Raw genomic sequence first — 20,490 nt, 5'->3', positions numbered from 1 at the left:
GTGTGTTTTAACTCCTGTGCTTATCCTGTGAAGTTTTGGTGTTCCGGAGGCTCTTACAGCCTGTTCCCCTCAGCTGTGATAAACCAAGGAGCCAGAGAAGCTGCTCTGTCTGTTGGAAAGTAGACACCAAGTTAGCAGAGTGTTTATTTCTGCAGAAGGCTCACACTGGGAGCGTGTATGAAACATCCCTGAGATGGATGATAGCGTGTTCTGCTTCTTTTGCTCGAAGACAATGAGCTAGTAGAGCAGGCAAAAATAAATTGAATTACATCCATGCGTTTAAAAAAGAGAGAAGGGAAACAACAGCTCAGCCGAAGTTGAAAAAGGAGCAGTTTCTCTTCAGCAGCTCCGTGTTTGTGCTTGTGTGGAAGCACTTGGGCAGCTCCGTGCAGCAGGTGAATTGCATCCCTGTGGGACACACAGAGCATCCCCAGGCTCTGGGATTTTCCTTGCAGGCTTTGTCTTAATCTATACCAAGGGAAATTTGGGTTAGATGTTAGAAAAAAGTTTTTTACAGAAAGGATGATGAAGTTCTGGACCTGCCCCGGGAGGTGGTGGAGTCACCATCCCTGGGTGTGTTTAACAAAGCCTGGATGTGGCACTGGGGGCCAGGGTTTAGCTGAGGTGTTGGGGCTGGGTTGGACTCTATCTTGAAGGTCTCATCCAACCTGGGTTGGATGGCTCTGTGGCTCTCATTCTGTGGCTCTCAGGTGCTTCAGGTGATGGCAGGTGTCCCATGGGTGTCAGTCTCTGGGGTTGGTGTTTGCAGCGGCAGCCCCACGGACCCGAGGACGTGCTGCCAGTGGGGTAACGCCCGCAGGCCCATCCTGGCAGGCTCTGCTTCCTCTCAGGCCACAGAAGAACATTTGTTCTTCCCATCTGCAGTGCGGCCCAGCGGGGCTGGCTGCTCCCCATCCCTCCCTGTGCTCCAGCTGTCTGCGCTGCGCATCCAGCGCGGCTCGGCCGCCTTGGCTCCCGCCGCTCGCTTCCCTTATTTGGTAGCGCGCAGCTCGTAAGCTGTGCCTGGAAGGGCTCTTTTACTGCTTTAGGGACTATTTTCCACTTTCATTTTTGATCTCTAAAGCCGTGGATTGTGTTTCAGCAGCAGTGCTGGCACAGCTTAACTCCTAAGTGCTGTCAGACTGGAATATTGCGCTTTTCAGAAGTGCTTGGCTGTTTTACTTTCTGCTTTGCTGCTGCAGAGGCAATATATGGCAGCACTTGTGTTTACGGGGTGTATACACCTTGTCAGCATAACCTGCTTATTAAAATGACTTCCAGAGTGCATCCTTCAGTGCTAGGATTACGTTCTGGAGGCCAGATTTTAATTAGCTGTATGATTTGTTGGCGTTTTCCGTGCTGTGTTCCCGGGAGGGGAAGCGGCGCCCAGCGCTGGAGCGAGCTTGGACAGATTGAGCTGCATCACTTGATGGGGCTCAGCAGAGCATCTCTGGGCCCCTGCCAGAAAGGATGGGGACTGTTTAAAGTGGAGACAAGGGAGAGGCCTTCGGGAGGTGAAAGACTCAAGCCAACAGCAGAAAGCAAGGAATCAAACTTGCGTACTCAGAGCAGATGTGGGCAGGGGTGTTTTGCTGGGTCTGCAGCACAGCTGGGCAGCAGGACTCTGCTCTGTTCAGCTCCAGCGTGTCATTTCCTAGAGTTAAGGCAGGCCTGGGGTTTTTGTGTTTATCTTTGCTTTATTAAGCCAGTTTCTAGAAGGCTGAGCATCTGTGGCAGCTCAGACCTCCTGGGTTCTGCCCATGTCTGCCCACAGTGTTGGTCACAGCTGGCTGTGCTCTGTGAGCTCTGCAGAAGAGACACCAGCTCGGGAATTCACTCAGAAGCTGTCAAAGACTGCTCTCAGTTGGCTGCATCCAGAGAGGAGGAGGGTGGGCATGTGGCAGTGCAATGGGAAGGATCCATGGTGTGGGAACTGTGGTTAGCAAAGGAGTTGTCAGTGCTGTGCTGTGACAAAAAGTGCAGTTGCTGCCTTGGAAAATACAGAAGAAACATTGCTAAATCCATTAATTATTTTTTCCAGTTTTGCTTTCTGGCAGAGCCTCAAGTGAAGTTTCTTGTGCTTCCAGAAAGGTATGAGAGAAAATCCAGGAGGGAAATGGGCAGAGAGGCCCCTGACCAGTCTTGGATCTCAGTAGCTGTGGGACAGAGGAGCCTGCAGGTACTGCTGGGAGAGGGAGAAGTTCTCTTCTGCCATGTCCATGTGGAGAGGGAAGAAAATCATGGCAGGAAACTGTAAAAATGAATGGGTTAGATACAGAAATAATGGAGTGCTGGAAGGGATTCCTTCAGGTGTTATGGCAGGAGTGGAGCTGGTTCTGCCCTTGGAAGGGAGGGATGAGCTGAGGAAGCTCTCCAAGGGGCTGCCAGCCCTGCATTTGGAATTCTGCAGGAGGCAGTGGGCTGGCAGTTCAGGAGGGCAGCACCTGGTGCAGAGGGAAAGAAACAAATAAGCAATTCAGGCAAGGGATCCCGAGTGCTTCATTAGCTTAAGAAAAATTGAAGCACTAAATTCAATTTTATTATTTCTTCCATTCTTCCAAGCAAGACCTCAATAATATTATCAAATATTTATTTAATCTCCCTACATATTTTTTTTTTGGCAATGCAGTTTTTCTTTAAGCCAAATCCATTTAAGAGCTGAAAATGGAGTTGCTTTTTTGAACAGCTGAAAAATTTGCCTTTTCTCTTGCGTGATGCCGTGGTGGTTCATTCCTTGAGAAACACACACGAAATGTTTTTAAATAGAAGTGACTTTTATTATGCTGTTCAGTCAGCTCTGTCTAATAGCACGACAGTATTCTTTCCATGCTGGTCAACACTGACGCTTCCAGAGGGGGTTTGAAATTTGATCTTCCCTGTTCTTCCTGTGCTCAGACCGTCCAAGCTTTCCCTTTCTCCTGCCCCCACTTCCTGCCCTGTTTTCAGCAGGAACTTTCATTGGAAAAGCAGGAGCAAGTGAAGAAGCAAATGTGAGAGTGAAATCCAAGGGGTGAGCAGCCAAAATGAAATGAAGTTTGGCCAGAAAATAAATATGCTTTGGTTTACTGCCAGGGTGAAATGTAGACTGAAAAGACCCAAAGATTTTGAGGAGGGAATGTCACAGGGTTCCTGTCCTGAGGATTGTGTTGGTGTCTCACAGGGAGATTTGTCATGGAAACTATTGAAATGGAGATGGGGAATGGCTTCCTGGGTCAAGGATCCAGCTCTCAGGCTGGGACAAAGGCTGGAGCCACAACAATTTACTTAGAGCTGCTTCTGCAACTCCTATGACATTAGTTTATTAAATCCCCTTAATGTAAAGTACAGATCCTTCTCCTTGTGTGTAAAAATTGATTTTGGGTGCTTGTGAGGGAGAGAAAGGGATGGCATTTCAGTTTGTCCAGGTGACCTCTTGTTCAGGGTTTCTTTTCATGCTGGAGCAGAGCTGGAGCTGAGGTAAGACAGAAACACTCAGGGGGACCAGCAGCTTCCTTGGGATCCTGGCTTGGCTCACATTAATGTGTGCAGCTCTGAACCCCTCACTTGAGATTTGTTTTCCTCTCTTTTCCCCTCTCCTCAACATGAAGAGATTTTTTTTTTTTCCCTGACTTGTATCTGTTATTAGCCAGGAGCCATCAAGGTGCTTTGATGATTTTTAAAGAGATGATTATTAAGTAGCTTCTCCTGGTGGAAGTTACTCATTGTGTCCATAAATGAGGCTGTACCTAAATGCTTGCAGGGATCCTGGTGCACTCACTGTCTCCTTGGCAGCTTTCTCTGAGGGAACTTGCTCTGCTTTGCCATCTCAGATCTCTTGTAGCCAGTGTTGCCCATCCAGGGACGCGTTATCCATTGCGATGGCAAGGAGAGGAATGGTTTTCTTGCTTTTTTTAGCCTGCATGGATGTCAGATGGGATATGTTGTAGTTAAATCAGTGGGGTTTAGGGGTTTTTTCCTTTCTACTTGTGCTGCTCTCCCTTCTGGCTCTGTGTTTTCATGCAGCATCTTCCCTCAGTACCAGAGATAGAAAAAAGCATCTGGTCTTTCCTGCAAATGTTTCCTTTTGGAACTGCCTGTATATCCAGTGTCTAAATATTTCTCTCTTTTCGAGTAGCAGTTTTCTTTTTGAAGGAGACCAAAGAGGTTACGTGTAGAAATAAAACAAACACTGGGGTGTTCTGAACTCTTTGGAACACAAGGTGTTTACTTAAAGGTGCATTTCTCAGGTCAGCTTTAGCAGACATTGATATTCAGTGTCCAGCTCTCAGGTGGATAATTTTTCTCTCTCTGAAATCTCTGCTCAGTCTTCTCCCTTTGCTTTGATACCTCAGCTCCGAGTTAATAACAATTACATTATTTCCTGTGTTGTTACAGCTTGAACAAATGAAGCAGCAATTCCCACTGGAAGGACTTTGCATAAATGAATATAATAGCAAGAGGGTGGTTACCCTTGTGTCTTGCAGATAGGAGTGGAGGGTGGTTATTTTAACATAGAAATTAAAATATATTTAGATCACAAATCGTGCACGCTCTCAATTTAAATGTTGGTTGCAAGGGTGATTTTCCCCCTTTATTCTGCTTTAAAAAGCCAAGTGTTGAAAGCCCTTGAAACACAAGATGCAGCAGCACAAAGCAGGGAGGTAACAGACGTCACCACAGCAGAAACCACTAATAAATTCTCTCCTGTAATTAGTTCAGGGTTTGAATCCTGAGTGACTGGGCTCTTTGCAGAGGGGGGTGACTGCTATGGGATGTTTGGGCCTGGGATAGAATCCCAGAATGGGCTGGGTTGGGTTGGAAGGACCATGGCAGGGACACCTTCCACTGTCCCAGGGTGCTCAGGGTCCCATCCAGCCTGGCCTGGGGCACTGCCTGGGGTGCAGGGGCAGGATCAGATTTCCCTGTTCCGTACCAGTGCCCTGCTCACCTGTGCTTCATTTTCCCCTCTTGTGCAATGGCAGAACTGTTGGCAGCCTGAGGGTGGAATTCAGCTGAGTTCTTCCACCAGGCTGAATGTGCAGGGCCCAGGTTTGGTTTCTTGCTGGGGTGGAGCTGTGGGTGGCTGGAGCTCCTTTGGGACCACAAAAACCCCCTTCTGATCCGAGCTGCTGTGCTCCCAGCAAAGCTTGATCCCTGCAAACTGAAAATGAAAGGATGTCTTCTCATCACAAAGAGACTCATTTCAGTAGGATCGGCTTCTTTTTTCTCCCTCTTCATGGAAATGCAGGAATGATTAATAATCAACACATTTCTGTAGCTGCTTTTGTTCTATATTCTTTGAACCTCTTAGGCTGTCATGTATTAATTTTAAATCTCGGAGGGAACAAGTATAAAATAGATGATGGAGTAATCCAAGGGTTTCTGAAAAGGTGAAACTTGTCTGGAATTGAATATGTGCATTTTGTGTTATTCTCTTAAGTCTCCTGTGTGAAAATACTGCAGTTGAGCACAAGAGAGGTCTTCATTTTGTCTTTAAATAAACTCCTCATCTTGTGGAGCATTACCATCTTTGTGAGTGTATTAAAGCTGTGCAATTTCATAAATACAAAGTCAACAACTTCTATTTACAGTGTGTCCATCATTGCCAGCTATGTTACTTCTTCATTGCTGCTATTCTTTCCTATTTAAAATAAAAAGGGAAGATACTATCAGCGTGTTTGTTCTCTCCTGTGAGCAGGCTTTGGCCTAGGGAAAATATCAGGTATCTAAGTATAGAAAAGTCTGAAGAGAAAATGCTAAATTTCAGCAGGGAATTGCTGGTTTTCTTTTAATTTTCGTTTTGCTGTGCAAAAATGAGTTTGGTTTTTCCAAGTAATGAAGAAACAGCTGTGTTGGTGTTAAATATTCAGTGGATTTGGAAGTGACTTATTTAAAGATCTTCGTCTTTATAAGATACCCTTCATTTGAAAGTGCCCTAAAGTATGATTTTGGTGAGGGGGAGTCATTTCTCTTGGTTCTTACCTTTCTCCAGTTGGCATTTTGGAGAGTCTGGGTTTAAAACCTGAAATAACGACACACCTTTTTGTTGCCAGCAAAGTATTTGATTCCTGCTCTCTCCAACTGCAGAAAAGTTGGTGAAGACCTTCTCCTAAGTGCTTAAAATAGGCGGTGGAGATTTGGAAAAAATGATGAGTGGTGGATTGCACAACCAGCCTGGCTGGAGCTGAAACTGCTTCCAGATCTTTCTGGAATGGGTGTGCTGGAGAAGGGCAGGGGGAGGGAAATGGGCTGGGGCCCCCAAAACTGAGCTGAGCTCTGGCAGCAGCCAGGATGGTGCCTCAAGGAGCTACAAAAAAGAGAGGGGAGAGACTGCAGGGGAAAGGAGGGACAGGGCACAGGAATGGCTTCCCACTGCCAGAGGGCAGGGGTGGATGGGATTTTGGGAAGGAATTGTTCCTGGCAGGGTGGGCAGCCCTGGCACAGGTGCCCAGAGCAGCTGTGGCTGGCCCTGGATCCCTGGCAGTGCCCAAGGCCAGGCTGGACACTGGGGCTGGAGCACCTGGGACAGTGGGAGGTGTGCCTGCCATGGCAGGGGGGGCACTGGGTGGGCTCTGAAATCCCTTCCAGTCAAAGACATTCCATGATTCCATGAACCTTGGCCATTCTCTGAAAGGTGTTTGATGTTGTCTGGGGGAGCTTTGGGTGTCAGCAGTGCGTGTTCAGGAGATCTCTGAGCTGTCCTTATAGACCAAGGGTAGAACTGACACAGTGGCAACACTTCATGTCCAAAACAGTGGGAGAAGCCTCTGAAGGGGAGACTGGAGTTGCATGGGAATGTTTGATTTAGGTATTTCTAGGCAGTTTTGTGTGAAAAAGGTGATGATGTATTGAGTGAGCTCGGAAATACTCAACTCCCTTCTCCTATCATTTCAGTCTCTCTAACCTTTTTGCATATTTGCAGTTTTGGAGAAATCTTGCATTATATTTTCAAATAATCTTATTAATGTGCTACCTAAATGTGACTTTATATCGCGTGTGATGGAATCCATGGTAAGAAGAAGCTGTCTTTGTCAGGTTTTTCATTGTGCTGTGAGAGCAAAAGTTGGGTGTTTGAGATGTGGCTGCTTGGGCTTGGACTGGAGGGAAGGGTTGGAAGTTTGGAATCTGCTGGCTTGGGAAGGAGCACAGTCTAGTCAAGAGGGGAATGTAAAAGAGAGAAGAGCAAGTGAAAAGCATGGGGTGGAAGGAACTGGCAGTTGGAATAACGTTGCTGGCAAGTTTCCCTCTTCCTTGAACCCCAAAATACTTTGGAACACGGGGGTTTCTACCCTTCCCAGGATCCTTTTGCCAACTCCTCTGTGCTGCTGGTGCACGCAGAGGGTATCCAATCCTCGCTGCGATATTTCGGGGAGCTGCAGGTGGCAGAGGCCCACGTGGGCTGTGAATGTCCCACCAGTGAGAGCATTCATCTCTCACGTGGTGCAGTTGCAGCCTCGCTTTATTCCATGCAGAGCAGTCGCTGATGGAAGAGCAGGATTTAGCTGGGAAGAACTGAAATGCACATTTAACACGTGCCCATGTAGCATTCGTCATCCTGATGGGCTGGTGTAGGATTATGCAATCCCTTTTTCCTGCAGGACCTTTGTTGGGTGCCCAGGCTTGATGTATCATCATTTCATCAACAGTGACGTAGTATTTTATTTTTATACTACCTCATTGTGCAATTCTGCCATTTTTCACTGTGTATCATGAAGATCTGAAAGGAAAATGCATTCCTTCCTGGTTAATATGCAACAAACAGTCTATAAAAAGATGTTGTTACTGTGCAGTAATTGCTTTATTTATCACCTTTCCCATGTGGCTAAAGCTGCTCGAATCACTGAGCGGAGCAGAGAGCTGATGCTTTGGGCTGCTTTGGCTTCACTTTTAATTTTTGGCTCTGGATGTTTGGCTCCTGTTGTAGAACTAGACCTAAATTCCACAAGGATGGTCTCTGACAAGCTTGGGTTTATCTTGCACAATCATCAGGACTGTGGGTTACAGATCAATGACCACGATGGTGCTCAGCCAGCACATCCTTGGCTTTGTAAACATCCAAGGCAGCGGGGTCTGGAGAGCTGAAAGTCTTCTGGCCATAAAGTTCATGTAGTTTGACCTGTGGTGAAATACATTTGGTGGCCATAGGAGGGTGAATAAGGCAAAGCTGAACTTCTCAACCACTTCAGAAATAGATTTCATAGAACAAATACTAGAAAGGAAATATATTGAGTGCTTTTCATTGTTTGTTTTAGATCTGTAGCTTTGTTACTAGGGAGAAAGCCTAAGGAAAACAAGTTATGCCTTGCCTTCTTGCACTGGACAAGGTCAAACTCTCTGAGTGCTTCAGGCAGGAGAAGGGGTTACTTGCAGTTAACAATTTGGAAGTTAAACCTAACTTGATAACTTTCTTGACTGAAAAAAGGATGGAAAGAAGTGCACTGTGACTAAATCTAGCATACAATTAATTCTTCTCTGCAGTTCTGTGTGTTAATTGCTGTCATTGTGTGAACTGATGGTTTAAGCAAAAATAGAAAATTTTATAACTGGTGTGTTGCTTACAATGCAGAGTCTTAGCTCCAAGTGCCAGCCCGCAGTGGCTTTTTGAATCTCTGCTGTGCTGTCAATCTCTGTGAATCATCCTGATGGAAATGGAAAAAGCGGTGAGGAGCGCAAACCTGGGAAGTGTGGTTTGCACTTTTCCTGGTGCTTCAGCAGCCCCAGGCTGGCAGTGGGGATGAAGTGGAGCTGAGTGTTTCTGCAGAGATGCAGCTCAGTCTCCCTCCTTGTGCTCTGAGCTCTGTCCTTCCCCAGTGTCACTCTGTCAGAGGGCCCCAGTGCCATGCCCAGCTCCTGCTGGATCTGTTTTTGGGGTCCTGGGCTGGTAAAGCAAGGTGGAATGGGATGTTCTCTAAGGTCCTTCCAACCCAAACCATTCTGGGATTCTTTGCCCATCTGTGAAAGGTGTTTGATGTTGCCTGGTGGGCTCTGGGGATGGATTGGAGGAAAAGAATGAGAAGAGTGACGGTGTCCATCTCAAGCAGCATCCAGAGGTGAAATTGCCAAGGTCTGTCTCAGCCCCTTCAGCAACTTCAGCCTCTGGCAGAGCTGCCATGACCTGTCTCCAGCATGGGGTGTCTACCTTTCTGGTTGATGTGCATCCAGAATATCCATGAACAAGCAGCTCTGCTTTTCAGGCACTGAGGATAAGCCCCAGGTGGGTTTCTCCTCACCTTGCTGCTTCCCAAATTGCGGTGCTTGTCCGTGGGGATACACCAGGAGCCTGGAGAGAGGCCGTGTGAACGAGGAGCCTGAAGCCTGACATCCACTCTGCTGCCCAAGAGGCTGGGAACAGCCTGCTGGCTCTTCTGGCACTTTGTTTGAACTTCTGAGCTGCTACTTTAGGCGCTGCCTTTGAATAGCTGAATTTATTTTTTTGCGTGTTCCGTTGCTTAGCGACGACAGGAGGAGAAACAGTCACTGCAGCTCATGTGGGTTTATTACTGATAAGTTAGCATCTCTGATACAGAAATGTATTTTTAATAAGACTAATGAGCTGTGATTCCTGACTTCAGCCAGGCAGAATGTTAAATAAACTGTGTTGCTGCACTGGGTATAGAACCTGACGCCCTGAGGGGTTTGATGTTACCTCAAAGCCATGCCTTGAATGTCTGTGCTTGGGCAGGCTGTTGTTTGAGGGTATTTTATGCTGCTGCCAATTCATTAGGTGAAGAGTTCCTCCTATTTTTTTTTTGCCCAGTTTTCCCCAGCAATAGAAGGGATTTGATTTAAGAACTAAACTGACAACAGCAGTGAAAAAATCCAAAGCAAAAAGCCCCCAGCCTGACCGAGTTTACCTGCTGAAGTACAAAAACTCCAAGCTGAAAGTGCAGAAACCAAGTCTGTTTGCCTGGGAAAGCACTGGAACGTGTTCCCATTTTAGTCTGGTACTGTTTTTGACTGGGACAAGTTATAAATTTTCTGGTCTTGCATCAGATGTTGGCAGTAGCAGTTACTTTTTATCATGCATGGGGCGACATTCCTGTTGCTCAGAAAAGCATTCGGCCGATCAAGAGCTTTTTGGAATTTGTTTATAAAGCTTTCCTTGCCGCTGGAATAGTTGGAGAGCCTTAGCAGCAAGAATGCAGATGATTTTGACTGGCTGAAGGCATGGCTGTGTTTGTTCCATGTTTTTCTAGATTGCCTGTTCAAGCTGTGTCCCATGAACCGCTACTCGGCGCAGAAGCAGTTCTGGAAGGCAGCGAAGCCAGGAGCCAACAGCACCACGGATGCTGTGCTGCTCAACAAACTGCACGTGAGTATCCCTCTGCAGGCCCTCCTCACCCCCATCCTGCTCTGAACAAGGATTTCCAGCCAGCCTGGCACAGTGATGGAGGAGACACCGAGTGCACGTAGAAATAAATCAGATTCTTTTGGAGATGTTCACTCCAAGTCTTCAGTCCTCTGATTTATGGCAAAATCACAGAATAGGCTGAGTTGGAAGGGACCCACAGGGATCATCCCAGCTCCTGGCCCTGCACAGACACCCCCCATATCCCACCCTGTCCCCAAGACTGTTGTCCAGTGCTCTGGCAGCACTGTGCCCATTCCCTGGGGAGCCTGGGCAGTGCCTAGCACCCTCTGGGGGAAGAACCTTTCCCTAAAATCCATCCTAAACCTGCCCTGGCACAGCTCCAGCCATTCCCTGGGTTTTGTCTGAGTCACAGAAATTGGACAGAACCCCCTCCTGTTCCTGCTCAAGGTCTGTGTCCCCCAGTGCTGTGTCCATGATACTGGAGTAGCCCTGGGAGCTCTTGTCTTTAACCTGTGGTAGAGATAATGGTGCTCCAGGGGAGCATTTTGAGTGCTAAAAGCATAAAAAAGGGATCCTTGAAACAATTGCACAGAGGATTCTCAGGCCCTGCATCCCAGCATGGGGAACCTGGAGCTGCTGGTGTGATCAATCTATTGGGACTGCTCAAACAAACATTGCTGTTGTTGGTATATGGAAAGGTTGATGGGTAATTATGAGTAATTATAAGGCCAGACAGCCTCTCCTTCCTTATTAGCTTGCAGTATTTAATATTTTCTGGGTAAAATGTTGACATTCAGCAGCTGAAAACTCAGTAAGGCAGTTGATTGCTGTTTTTAGAGCTCCTATATAAAAAAAAAGCCAACTTAACTTAAATACCATCTGTTGACTTTAGAGTTAAATAAACTCAGTGTTTATGTTAAAATTACATAGCTGGAGTACTTCATGTCAAAATTACAATTCTAAATATTTTTAGGTTCTTTGAGCCTATATTAAGCTCATTGTAGCCTGGAATACGAAATGGCCCCGTAGGAGAGTGTCACTTGCTGATTGCCATATGGCTGCCTCGCTCTGCACTTCACAAAGACCCACTGGTGGACTCCTTCTGCTGCAAGAAATGTATTTATAACCCAAAAGTATCAGCTTGGCAGGGACAAAGCTATTTTGGTAGCACAAAGCTCCCTCACCTGGGCCGTGTTTCTCATGTTGAGAAGGGAAGGAGGCAGTGGCAGCAGGTTTAGGGTGATGGGAGTTCTGGGCTTGGCTGCTTGGTGCATCAGGGAAAGGGAGAGTTCATGGGTTTTCACAGAAATTAGATCTAAATACTGCAACATGGAGAAGAAAAAGGCTTTGGCATTGCCCTGGATTACATTCTAATGTGGAGTTGCTCCCCTTCCCTAAGTACATCCCAGTGTGGGTGTCTGGGACTGTCCCTGCTCATCTGACACTTGACCCTTGTGTGCCAGGGTCCTGGAAATACAGGATGAGATTTTTCCAGGATGAGATTTTTCCAGGATTAGCCTGAGCCCAGTAGTGTTTGCACAGACATGTGCCACCAAGGCCTGCTTGATTTGGAGGAAGGGTTTGAGTGCCTTACAGTTTTATTGGGGTTCATTCAATCTGCATCACTTGGACGTGAACTCTGATGGGCTGGATCAGGTCTGCAGTGACCCAGGGCTTGAAAATAACTGTGCCATGGACATCTCTGTATCAGAACTTCCTCCTGCCAGTCCTGTGTGTCCATGTGTCACCTTTGCCTTGCTGGCACGTGGAGTGCTCTGAACCCCTGTGCTCACAGCTGTGAGCTCTGCCCAGGAGGAGATTTCTTTATCAGAGCATTGCATTTCCAGCGCAGCTGATGATGCAAGATGTGTTCATCATCATCACTTGCCTTTTTTGGCTTCTGTTTGTCTGCTGGTGGAATTTATTGTCTGCCATGGAGCGCTCCATGCTGAGGTCAGGTTATTTTAAGTTAATGCCATTTAAGGGATTTCAAATCTGGGACACTTGTCTCTCTGTGGTCGCAGCATCCGAGCTGCTTGAGGAGCTGACATCTAGTGGCCAGAAAAGTGGTTCTCCTGGAGTGACTGTCAGGTCTGGGGAGTGCTTTTGGAGTACATCCTAAGTCCTAGTTGTACTTTCACAGAAAAAAAAAAAGTTGGTTTTTATTTATTTATTTATTTATAATAAATGTGGCACCCAGTGTGACAGGGCAGTCCTGGCTGTGGCTGCTGTTGTTTTGGAGGGCTCTGGTGTCTTAAGAAACCTTTTCTTGACAGAATACTTGCAAATCTAGCAAAGAAACTGTATTTTAGTAATACAGAGAAAATGGTGTTGCATTGCATGACTGAATAAAATTTTGAATTTGGAAGAGCAGCTGTATCTCAGGTTCTCCTGGAGTAAGAAGCCAGTTTTCCTACCTAGCACAGCCTCTGAAAACAGCACATTTTGAGTGAGCTGGAGCTGGTGAAATTCTCTAACAGTGTGCAAGTAGCTGCTCCTTTGTCCTGGTACTTCTCCTCAACTGTGGGCACTTTTCTTCTCCAAAAGAAACCTGGACCCACCACAGTCCTTGAGACCTGAGAACCAAACCATAATCCTTGATGCCCAGCCTCCTAAAAAATCCAATTATAATTGCTCTCCAGATAGCAGTTAAAGCAAATACAGATTTATGTTTTTGATTCGAAACATCATCTTTCCTGTGAAGAAGTTCTTTACCAAATGCAATTGTTTAAAAACAGCCTGGTCCAAATAGCTCACTTGTAAAACAACAGTGGCAAGAGGCTCATTGTTAATTATTAATCAGGGCTTTGTGTCCATGTAATAATTCAATTTTGCAAGGGTTTCCCCTTTGCTTTCCCTGTCGGTGTGGTGCAGGAATGCTCCATCACCTCAGGGAGCACAAGCCCAGGTGTGGGGCGTGGGGAACTCTGCAGTGCAGAGCTGCAGTGGACATTGGTGTGTGCCTTCCCTGTGGTCCTGCTGCTGAGGGAGGGGCACTGGAGTCTCCAGAGAAACACAGCCTGGAGGGCAGCTGGAGTCTGTAATGGCAAAGGAAAATAAAGAATCAAAGTTGAGGTTCTTTCATGCAATTTGTGTAGAAGTCAGTAGAAAGGAAGATAGAATTCCTGGCTGGAGCTGTTCCCATCCCTTTTTCACCTTTCCCTCCCTAGGTATCTGCCTTCTGTCTTGTCTGAGCTTTTCATCTCATGTTTTATTCCAGAATTTTGTCCAATTGTACCCAAATTATGGGTTACTTAAATGATGTGTGTCTATCTCCCCAAACAGTTGAAAAAGGGAATTGGAAATTACACTGTTGGAAGCTGGAAAAAGAGGAAATTAGGCTCTTTCAGATGCTTGCTGTTTTTCCAGTCCTTTGAAATAATCTTGAAGAAAAGGAATTTTTGTAAAACCCCCTCTTCTAAAACACTCAGCAATTGAACTGTTCTCCTTTAATTTCAGCATGCAGCAGATCTGGAAAAGAAACAGAATGAAACTGAAAACAGAAAACTGCTGGGAACAGTCATCCAGTATGGGAATGTCATCCAGGTAGGCTGTGAACATCTGTGCAAGCTGGAGAGGATTTAGTTGAAAATTCCCTGCTCAGTGGACTTCAGATTTCTGGAATTGATGACCAAGAGTCTGTAGTTTTGCCAGGTTTCACTGTGCTCTGAAGTGGGATCCTGGGAAGCAGGGCCTGGGTGTTACATCTGTGATGAGATCAGTTTTTTATTATGGTTAATTGGCTTTGAGGTCTCCATTGATTATTTCTTTCAGAAATCCTTGTTAGAGCCCTCATTAGAGTTGTTGGGAGGTGGCACATGTGCAACACCAAATATCCTCTCACGGTGAAATGTTGACACTTAAGTCATAAACTGACACAGAGAAGGAAAATCAATAGAAATATTTAGATCTTTTTGTTAGATCAGGCCAAGCAAAGCAAGAGAAAAGCAGCTTTGCCTCTTACCAGGGAGAGCCCCTTAGTCCCCAGCATTTGGAATCTTCCTAAAACCAGGAGGTCATAAGCTTCAGTGTGCTCTGGGGTTCAGGCCAGGTATATTTGGTGCCTAAACACAGTGAATTTATCAATCAGCCATCATTTATCCTGTAGCCACACCTGTACCAGAACTCAGTCTGCTTCTTCTGCAAGGCTCTGAGTCCAGTAGCACAGGGGTTTTTGCCTCAGTCCCTGAGTTTGGTGAGCTAAATTCTGAACAAAGCAGAATCTTGGTGGAATACTCAGACTGGCATCTCTCCAGACTGCAAAAAGGTTTTCCTCCCATGGCTCCCATTAAAAAAAAATAAAAAAGGAAAAAAAAGAGCTTTCTCAGGGTGCAAATTTGTCTGATGCTGCACTTCTCTGCAGGTTGTCATTGGAGACAAAGTAGTCCTGAATCCTGTCAATGCTGGCCAGCCTCTCCATGCCAGTAGCCATCAGCTTGTGGATAATCCAGGATGCAATGAGGTAAGAGGACTTTGGCACAGCTGGAGCAGCTGTACAAACCTCTGTGTGCTTCAGCTTACCCATTTGTACATGGTTTGGAATTCGACATGTTGGTTGGTACCCGTGGCACTGCTTATTAGGAATGGTTATTCTGGTAATCAGTGACTTAAAAGATGAGTTTTGGAGTTCTACTTCCACTTGGGTGCTGGCAGAGGTTTGGGTTTGATCTCTTTTGCATGACTGGCTAAAAGCAAGTTGTTCCTTCAAAATCAGGAGTTGTGGCACAGTGGTGTGCCCCATACTAGTCACTGTGAAGAAAATTAAATCTACAGCACAGATGTGTAACAAGTGACTTCCAAGCAAGTCAGCTCTGCAATTACTTGTTCTGGAGCAGATACAGAAGAGACTTTCCTTCTCCAGACAATGCAGCCAGGCCTGCAGTGTTCTGGTGAAAATAGTATAAAATCAGACAGTTGCTCATGGCAGGACCTTGTGCAGGCACAGGACAGTGGGACTGATGGTCTCATTCTCCTTCTAGGTCAACTCAGTGAACTGCAACACCAGCTGGAAAATCGTGCTCTTCATGAAATGGAGCGACAACAAGGACGACATCCTGAAAGGGGTGAGAGGCAGAGCTGTGCCTGACTGCAGCTGGGGCCCTGCTGGGCACGGCCCCTGCTGACCCCGCTGCCTGCCTTTGGCAGGGGGACGTGGTGAGGCTGTTCCACGCCGAGCAGGAGAAGTTCCTGACGTGTGACGAGCACAGGAAGAAGCAGCACGTGTTCCTCAGGACCACGGGCAGGCAGTCGGCCACGTCTGCCACCAGCTCCAAAGCCCTGTGGGAGGTGGAGGTGAGGAACTGGGGCTGCCTTGCTAGGAACAATTCCTCCTTCTGTTTAAAACACTCTGCCTGGCTTTCTCGCTTTAGGTAGAATTGTGCTGGTGTTAGAAGTTGAAATCAGAATTCCTTCACTTGCTGTGCTTTCTGTGCACAGTCACGGTGGAGCTCTGCTCTCAGCACAGAGCTCTCGAGTTCAGGTGCTTCACAGTTCAGGAAAAGGGCACAGAGAAACATCAGTGAGGTCATTTTCTTACCAGTCACTGAAGTTTAACAGCAGCTTATAATTTCCACTGTCCTGCTGAGTGTACTGAAGGCTCTATTTTTGGTGTGGAATAATGTGATTATGTATGGCCTCATCTGATAGGAGGCTGCAGCCCCTTGCTAGTCTGTCTGAAGTGGCTTTTTAAATTCACTTGGCTTTTAAACAGAGTGACTAACACTTGGCCATCAGTGGCTTCTGAAAATAGCCTCAACCTGTTGGTATTATTAGCATTGGTTTATGATCTTTAAATTTGATTCAATTATGAAGTGCATATAAGAATAAAAAAATAAATTGTAATGCTGGATAGGTGTTTTTATATTCCTTTTGCAGAAGTATCTGCTGTGACATTCAGTTTCTCCTGTATTTCAAATGAAAGTCTGCCTGTAATTAGCATTATTTTGGCATTTAGTCCGTCTGTGGTAACTCCCCATGTGTGTGCAGTTACCTGGACAGGTGAGAGTTCTTCCCTGAAAGATACAGGGTCAGCTGTGATGAGTTTTCTTTAGGAATCAGGTTAACCCTAACCCACAGAGTAGCCAGTATGGGGTTACAGGTGTTGGAGGCTCTCCTTGCCCCATTTTGTCAGTGCATATAAATATTAATTCTTTTGTACAGCATTGTTGCATTTGAAATATTTCCAGATGTCTTCCCTCATCCACTTTAAACAGCCAAAAATTTAGTTGTAGCCATAGGGTAACGGATTTGTGGCCTTCTATAGTGGTTTGTTTCAGGACCTGGCAACACATGCACATAGAGAGCCCCTTCTTTAATTCATTACAAACTGAGGGCAGCTATTCCCAGCCAGCTCAGAGCGTTCCCTGCACTCTCCTGGTGACAGATAGAAGCTGGCTTTGTCTTTCCTCAGCCCCTGGTTGTGTTTGCCCTCCCTACCCGTGGAACGAGGCAGGTCCTGCTGGGAGGGGGGGTCTGTGCTGCTCTCCAGGCGTGTCCCTGTCCCTGCAGGTGGTGCAGCACGATCCCTGCCGGGGGGGAGCTGGCTACTGGAACAGCCTCTTCAGGTTCAAGCACCTGGCCACGGGGCACTACCTGGCAGCAGAGGTACGTGGGCTGGGCTGGCACCTCTGCCTGCCCTCACGCTGTTCTCCTCCTTTGGCACCTGCTCAAAATCTGTCATTTCCCACCCTGAGGCTGGACACGGGGAGGGGAGGAGAGTGGTCATTTGGATTCATGCAGAAATAGATGCTCAACGTAGGGGATAAAATGGAAGAGCTGAGGGAATATCGTGGTTTGGGGTAGTCATGAGCTGATTACACTTTTTGTGTGAATTCGAGAGTCCAGAACTTCTCCTGCAAAGAATAGGCACTAAATAGTATCCTGTCATGTGGGCACTGGAATCAATGGGACTTCATTAACTGATGAATAAATGGTAAATGACTGAAAGCCTTTGGGGGAAAATGAATTCAAGTGTTGGTAATTTCTCTTGAATCACTGATTTTTGAGCAGAATCGTGGAGCTGAGTATAAAATGAAAACACTGACTTCAGACCGGTCTGTAAGAACTGCAGATAGAGAAAAGTCCAGATTAAATACCCCATTTTATATTCTTCTGATAAGCAGATTGGAAAACCAGAAACATTTTGTCACATGCACACTGCAAATCCTTTTCAGTAGTGATCCAGTGTAGAGCTTTTCCAGTAAATCTTGAGTTTTCTAATCAGCCAAAACAAAAACATGCTCTTACATCATGCAAGAATATCCCAGAGGAGATTGCTCACCTGATCTCTGGTTAGAATAATGTTTGTTCTAAAAGATTTCTCCAAGCCAGTAGTTTCTAGCTGGAAATTCCACTTGGAATTTAAACAACAAAAAGAAAGCATGACCTGGTTAACTCTCTACTCTTGCTCCTGTAGTGGTTCTCCTGACTTGAGATAACTCTCCCTGCATGTTTGCAGGTTATTTGGCTGATTTGCAGCCTGGTGAGCCGTGCTGGGTGTGGGCAGTGTGCTCTGCATGCCTGGAGCAGTGCAGGGCACTGGTGACCACGAGGTTCAGTGATGCTCAGGCTGTTTGCCCCTTGCAGCTGTGCTGGAGTTTTGACCTGCCTGTGATTCTGTTCCATCAGGTAAACCCTGACTATGAGGAAGATGACCTGGAGTGTCAATCCTCAGTAAGTATAGGCAAGGGTATGGTCCTGCCCCTGGCTGAGGAGGGCTTGGCACAGCCCCAGGGCTGCCCTGGCCAGGGCACAGCTGGCCCCATTGTTAGTGAAGAAACTAAAAACCTGACAATGCTCTGGAGGCTTTTAAGGCCTGTCCAAGGAGTGGGTGTTGACACCTTAGTGCAGAACAACCCACTTGGAACTGAATTACCACATTACCTGAACCCCCCTCAGCTCCTCCCTTTGTGGCATCTTTTTCTGTCTTCCTGTTTCCTCAACCTTTGCTTCCTTGGAGCTCTGTCCTGCCGTGGACTGGAAATAAGTTGCTCAAGGTGACACCAGATGGGGCTTGTCCCTGAGGGAATGTCCCCCAGAGCTGTGCCTGTCTGACCTCTGTGGTTAAGCAGCAGATTTGCTGTTATTGTACCTTGTCTCAGGAAAGCAGGATAACAGCAGGAATGGCAGGGGGAGGGTGATTCCAGTGCCATTCCCCTGCTTTTCCTGTGGGAGCCAGTCTGTGTTGTCAGTAAATGTTGTTGTGTCAAAGATTGAGTGTGTGGTGCTCTGTATTGACAGAAGCTTCCCTTTGGTGTCAGAGGGAACCAACATTGCTTCAGGAGTTGAAAACAGAGAAAACTGGAACAGCACTTTGCATTGTGGATTTTATTTATTTAGTTGGATTTGGTCATAGGCTTATGCAGCTTTCTTGGTCATTTATCTTGTATTATGGAGGATTTGCACCATTTGGGTATGACAAAGAGCTATTCCTTCCGTTCCTAAGAGATGGATGTGATGCTTGGAAATCCTGCGGGGTGCATTTTTCCTCCTAAAAGGATTTTTCATTATAGTCTGGCCATTAAAATGCTTCCCTCGCCCTCAGGTATTGAGCTGTTTTCCTGATTACTTCTTGGTGGCATTTGGCAGCTTGACTGCAGTAAACATGGTAAAAAAAACTGAACAAACCCCACCCATAGCTGTTCCCTGGGGTGTGGGGGGAATCCAATACTGAGGTGTTTTATTGGGTTAATTTTTTGAGAATTAATCAGGGTTGAGGGGCTTTAGGTAGACACCCTGCCCCTGTGATGTGTCCTGCTGACATGTGCACGGGTAACATTCATGCACTGTCTCAGCTCTCTGCTTTTTCCCTGCTCTGTCTCTTTACCACTAGATGGCAAAAATAGACCAGCAAGAACAGGAGCAGGAGCACATAATTCAGCTCTGACAGGAAATTGCCACATCGTTTGTCATTCTCTGCTGACAGGAGGGTGTGGGCTGCTTTATCCAACTTTATCCGAACTCCAGCGTGATCCAAGCGCGAGCTGTCTGCGGGCTTTCTGTGCGCAGCTCGCTGCTTTGGTTGCTGCTTTCTCCTTGTCCCTCAGAGGAAGGGTTTCCATGGGCATGGGTGAGGTGCCAGCTCCACCTTCCAGCAGCAAAAGGAGCTGCTCGTGTCACCCCTGGGGTTGAATTTCAGTGCTCCCTGAATTGCCCCATTTCCTGCTTTCTGCTTTACTCCTCGTGTTCAGCTTTGCCCCAGTTTGAAGAAGTGACCAGTTGTCTCCCAAAGGACAAGCAGAGCAGCTGTATCCCTCACTGTGTTCCCTCCCCTTGCTGGGGGGGATGAAGGAGACAGCTGAAATTCAGAGAATTCATTCCAAGTGAGCGAGTTTCTCCCAGAATTTCTCTCCAGATGGACTCTGAGTGTAGAGTTGCTCCTTCCCTTGAAGGCACACTCCCAAAGTGTATTTCTGTTCCATACAGATAACTGCCTGTTCCCATGTACAAAATCAGACTTTAAATGTCACTGCTTTGCAGCCAAGTTCATTGACTGCAAATATGTTAACTTGGGAGTATCCTGAGGCACAAGCAGCACTGGATACCTTTCCCATCTGCTCCAGGATGGCAGTGCCTTGCAGCAGGGCTGTGACAGGCAGGTGCCTGAGTGCTGACTCCCTTGGGAGCCACCATCACAGAGGAGCTGAGAAATTGCTTTCTTGGTCACCTTGAGAACGGCAGCCAGGATTTAGGTGGTTGTGCATGGACAGCTGGTTCCTGTGTGCCAGGACAGTGAGTGAGCAGCTTCTTCAGGGACTTGTGACAGCTGGGAGTTCCCTAGGAAAGGATTTGGAGAAAGTTGTTCCTTTTTCTCGGTTCATCTTTGGTTTTTTCCTACCCTTTTGTCCTTCCATCTGAAGCCCCAAGGTTTATCCAGTTGATGTATCTTTACTTTACTTTGCTGGAGGAGGCTGGGGATTTGCTGGAACCTTGGGAATAAAGATGCTTCTGGTGCCATGGCCTTTGGAACATGTTTTTGTGCTTGAGAGCAGCACAGGCTGCAGTGTGAGCAGCAGGACTTCCAACTCCTTGATTGGCTTTTTGTTTCTCTTGCCTGGGATTGATGGATGTGGCTCCCATTTTTGCTGCTGAAGCTGATTATTTCCCAGCGAGCTTGTTTGGTACATGGCGTGGCCGGGTTTTTATGTTTTCAGCTCATTAATTATGTGGTTAGAGGGATAATTGCAATGTGTGGGGTATGT

General features: G+C 46.7%; 1 protein-coding gene across 1 annotated transcript in view; it reads left to right on the top strand.

Moving 5' to 3' along the window:
* The window catches only part of ITPR1 (inositol 1,4,5-trisphosphate receptor type 1), a 156,223-nt gene that overhangs the window by 35,467 nt on the left and 100,266 nt on the right, over positions 1–20,490 (top strand). The window contains exons 4-11 of the mRNA XM_041461959.1: positions 10,176–10,291; positions 13,751–13,856; positions 14,338–14,342; positions 14,655–14,753; positions 15,271–15,354; positions 15,437–15,583; positions 16,799–16,894; positions 17,918–17,962. Coding sequence (XP_041317893.1) covers positions 10,176–10,291; positions 13,751–13,856; positions 14,338–14,342; positions 14,655–14,753; positions 15,271–15,354; positions 15,437–15,583; positions 16,799–16,894; positions 17,918–17,962 — 698 coding nt within the window. The remainder of the gene's footprint in view (positions 1–10,175; positions 10,292–13,750; positions 13,857–14,337; positions 14,343–14,654; positions 14,754–15,270; positions 15,355–15,436; positions 15,584–16,798; positions 16,895–17,917; positions 17,963–20,490) is intronic.

Source organism: Pyrgilauda ruficollis, unplaced genomic scaffold, assembly GCF_017590135.1.
Source record: "Pyrgilauda ruficollis isolate IOZ18807 unplaced genomic scaffold, ASM1759013v1 scaffold10, whole genome shotgun sequence".
Lineage (NCBI taxonomy): Eukaryota > Metazoa > Chordata > Aves > Passeriformes > Passeridae > Pyrgilauda > Pyrgilauda ruficollis.
The sequence above is the reverse complement of the archived record's forward strand: the minus strand, read 5'-3'. Positions and strand labels throughout refer to the sequence as shown.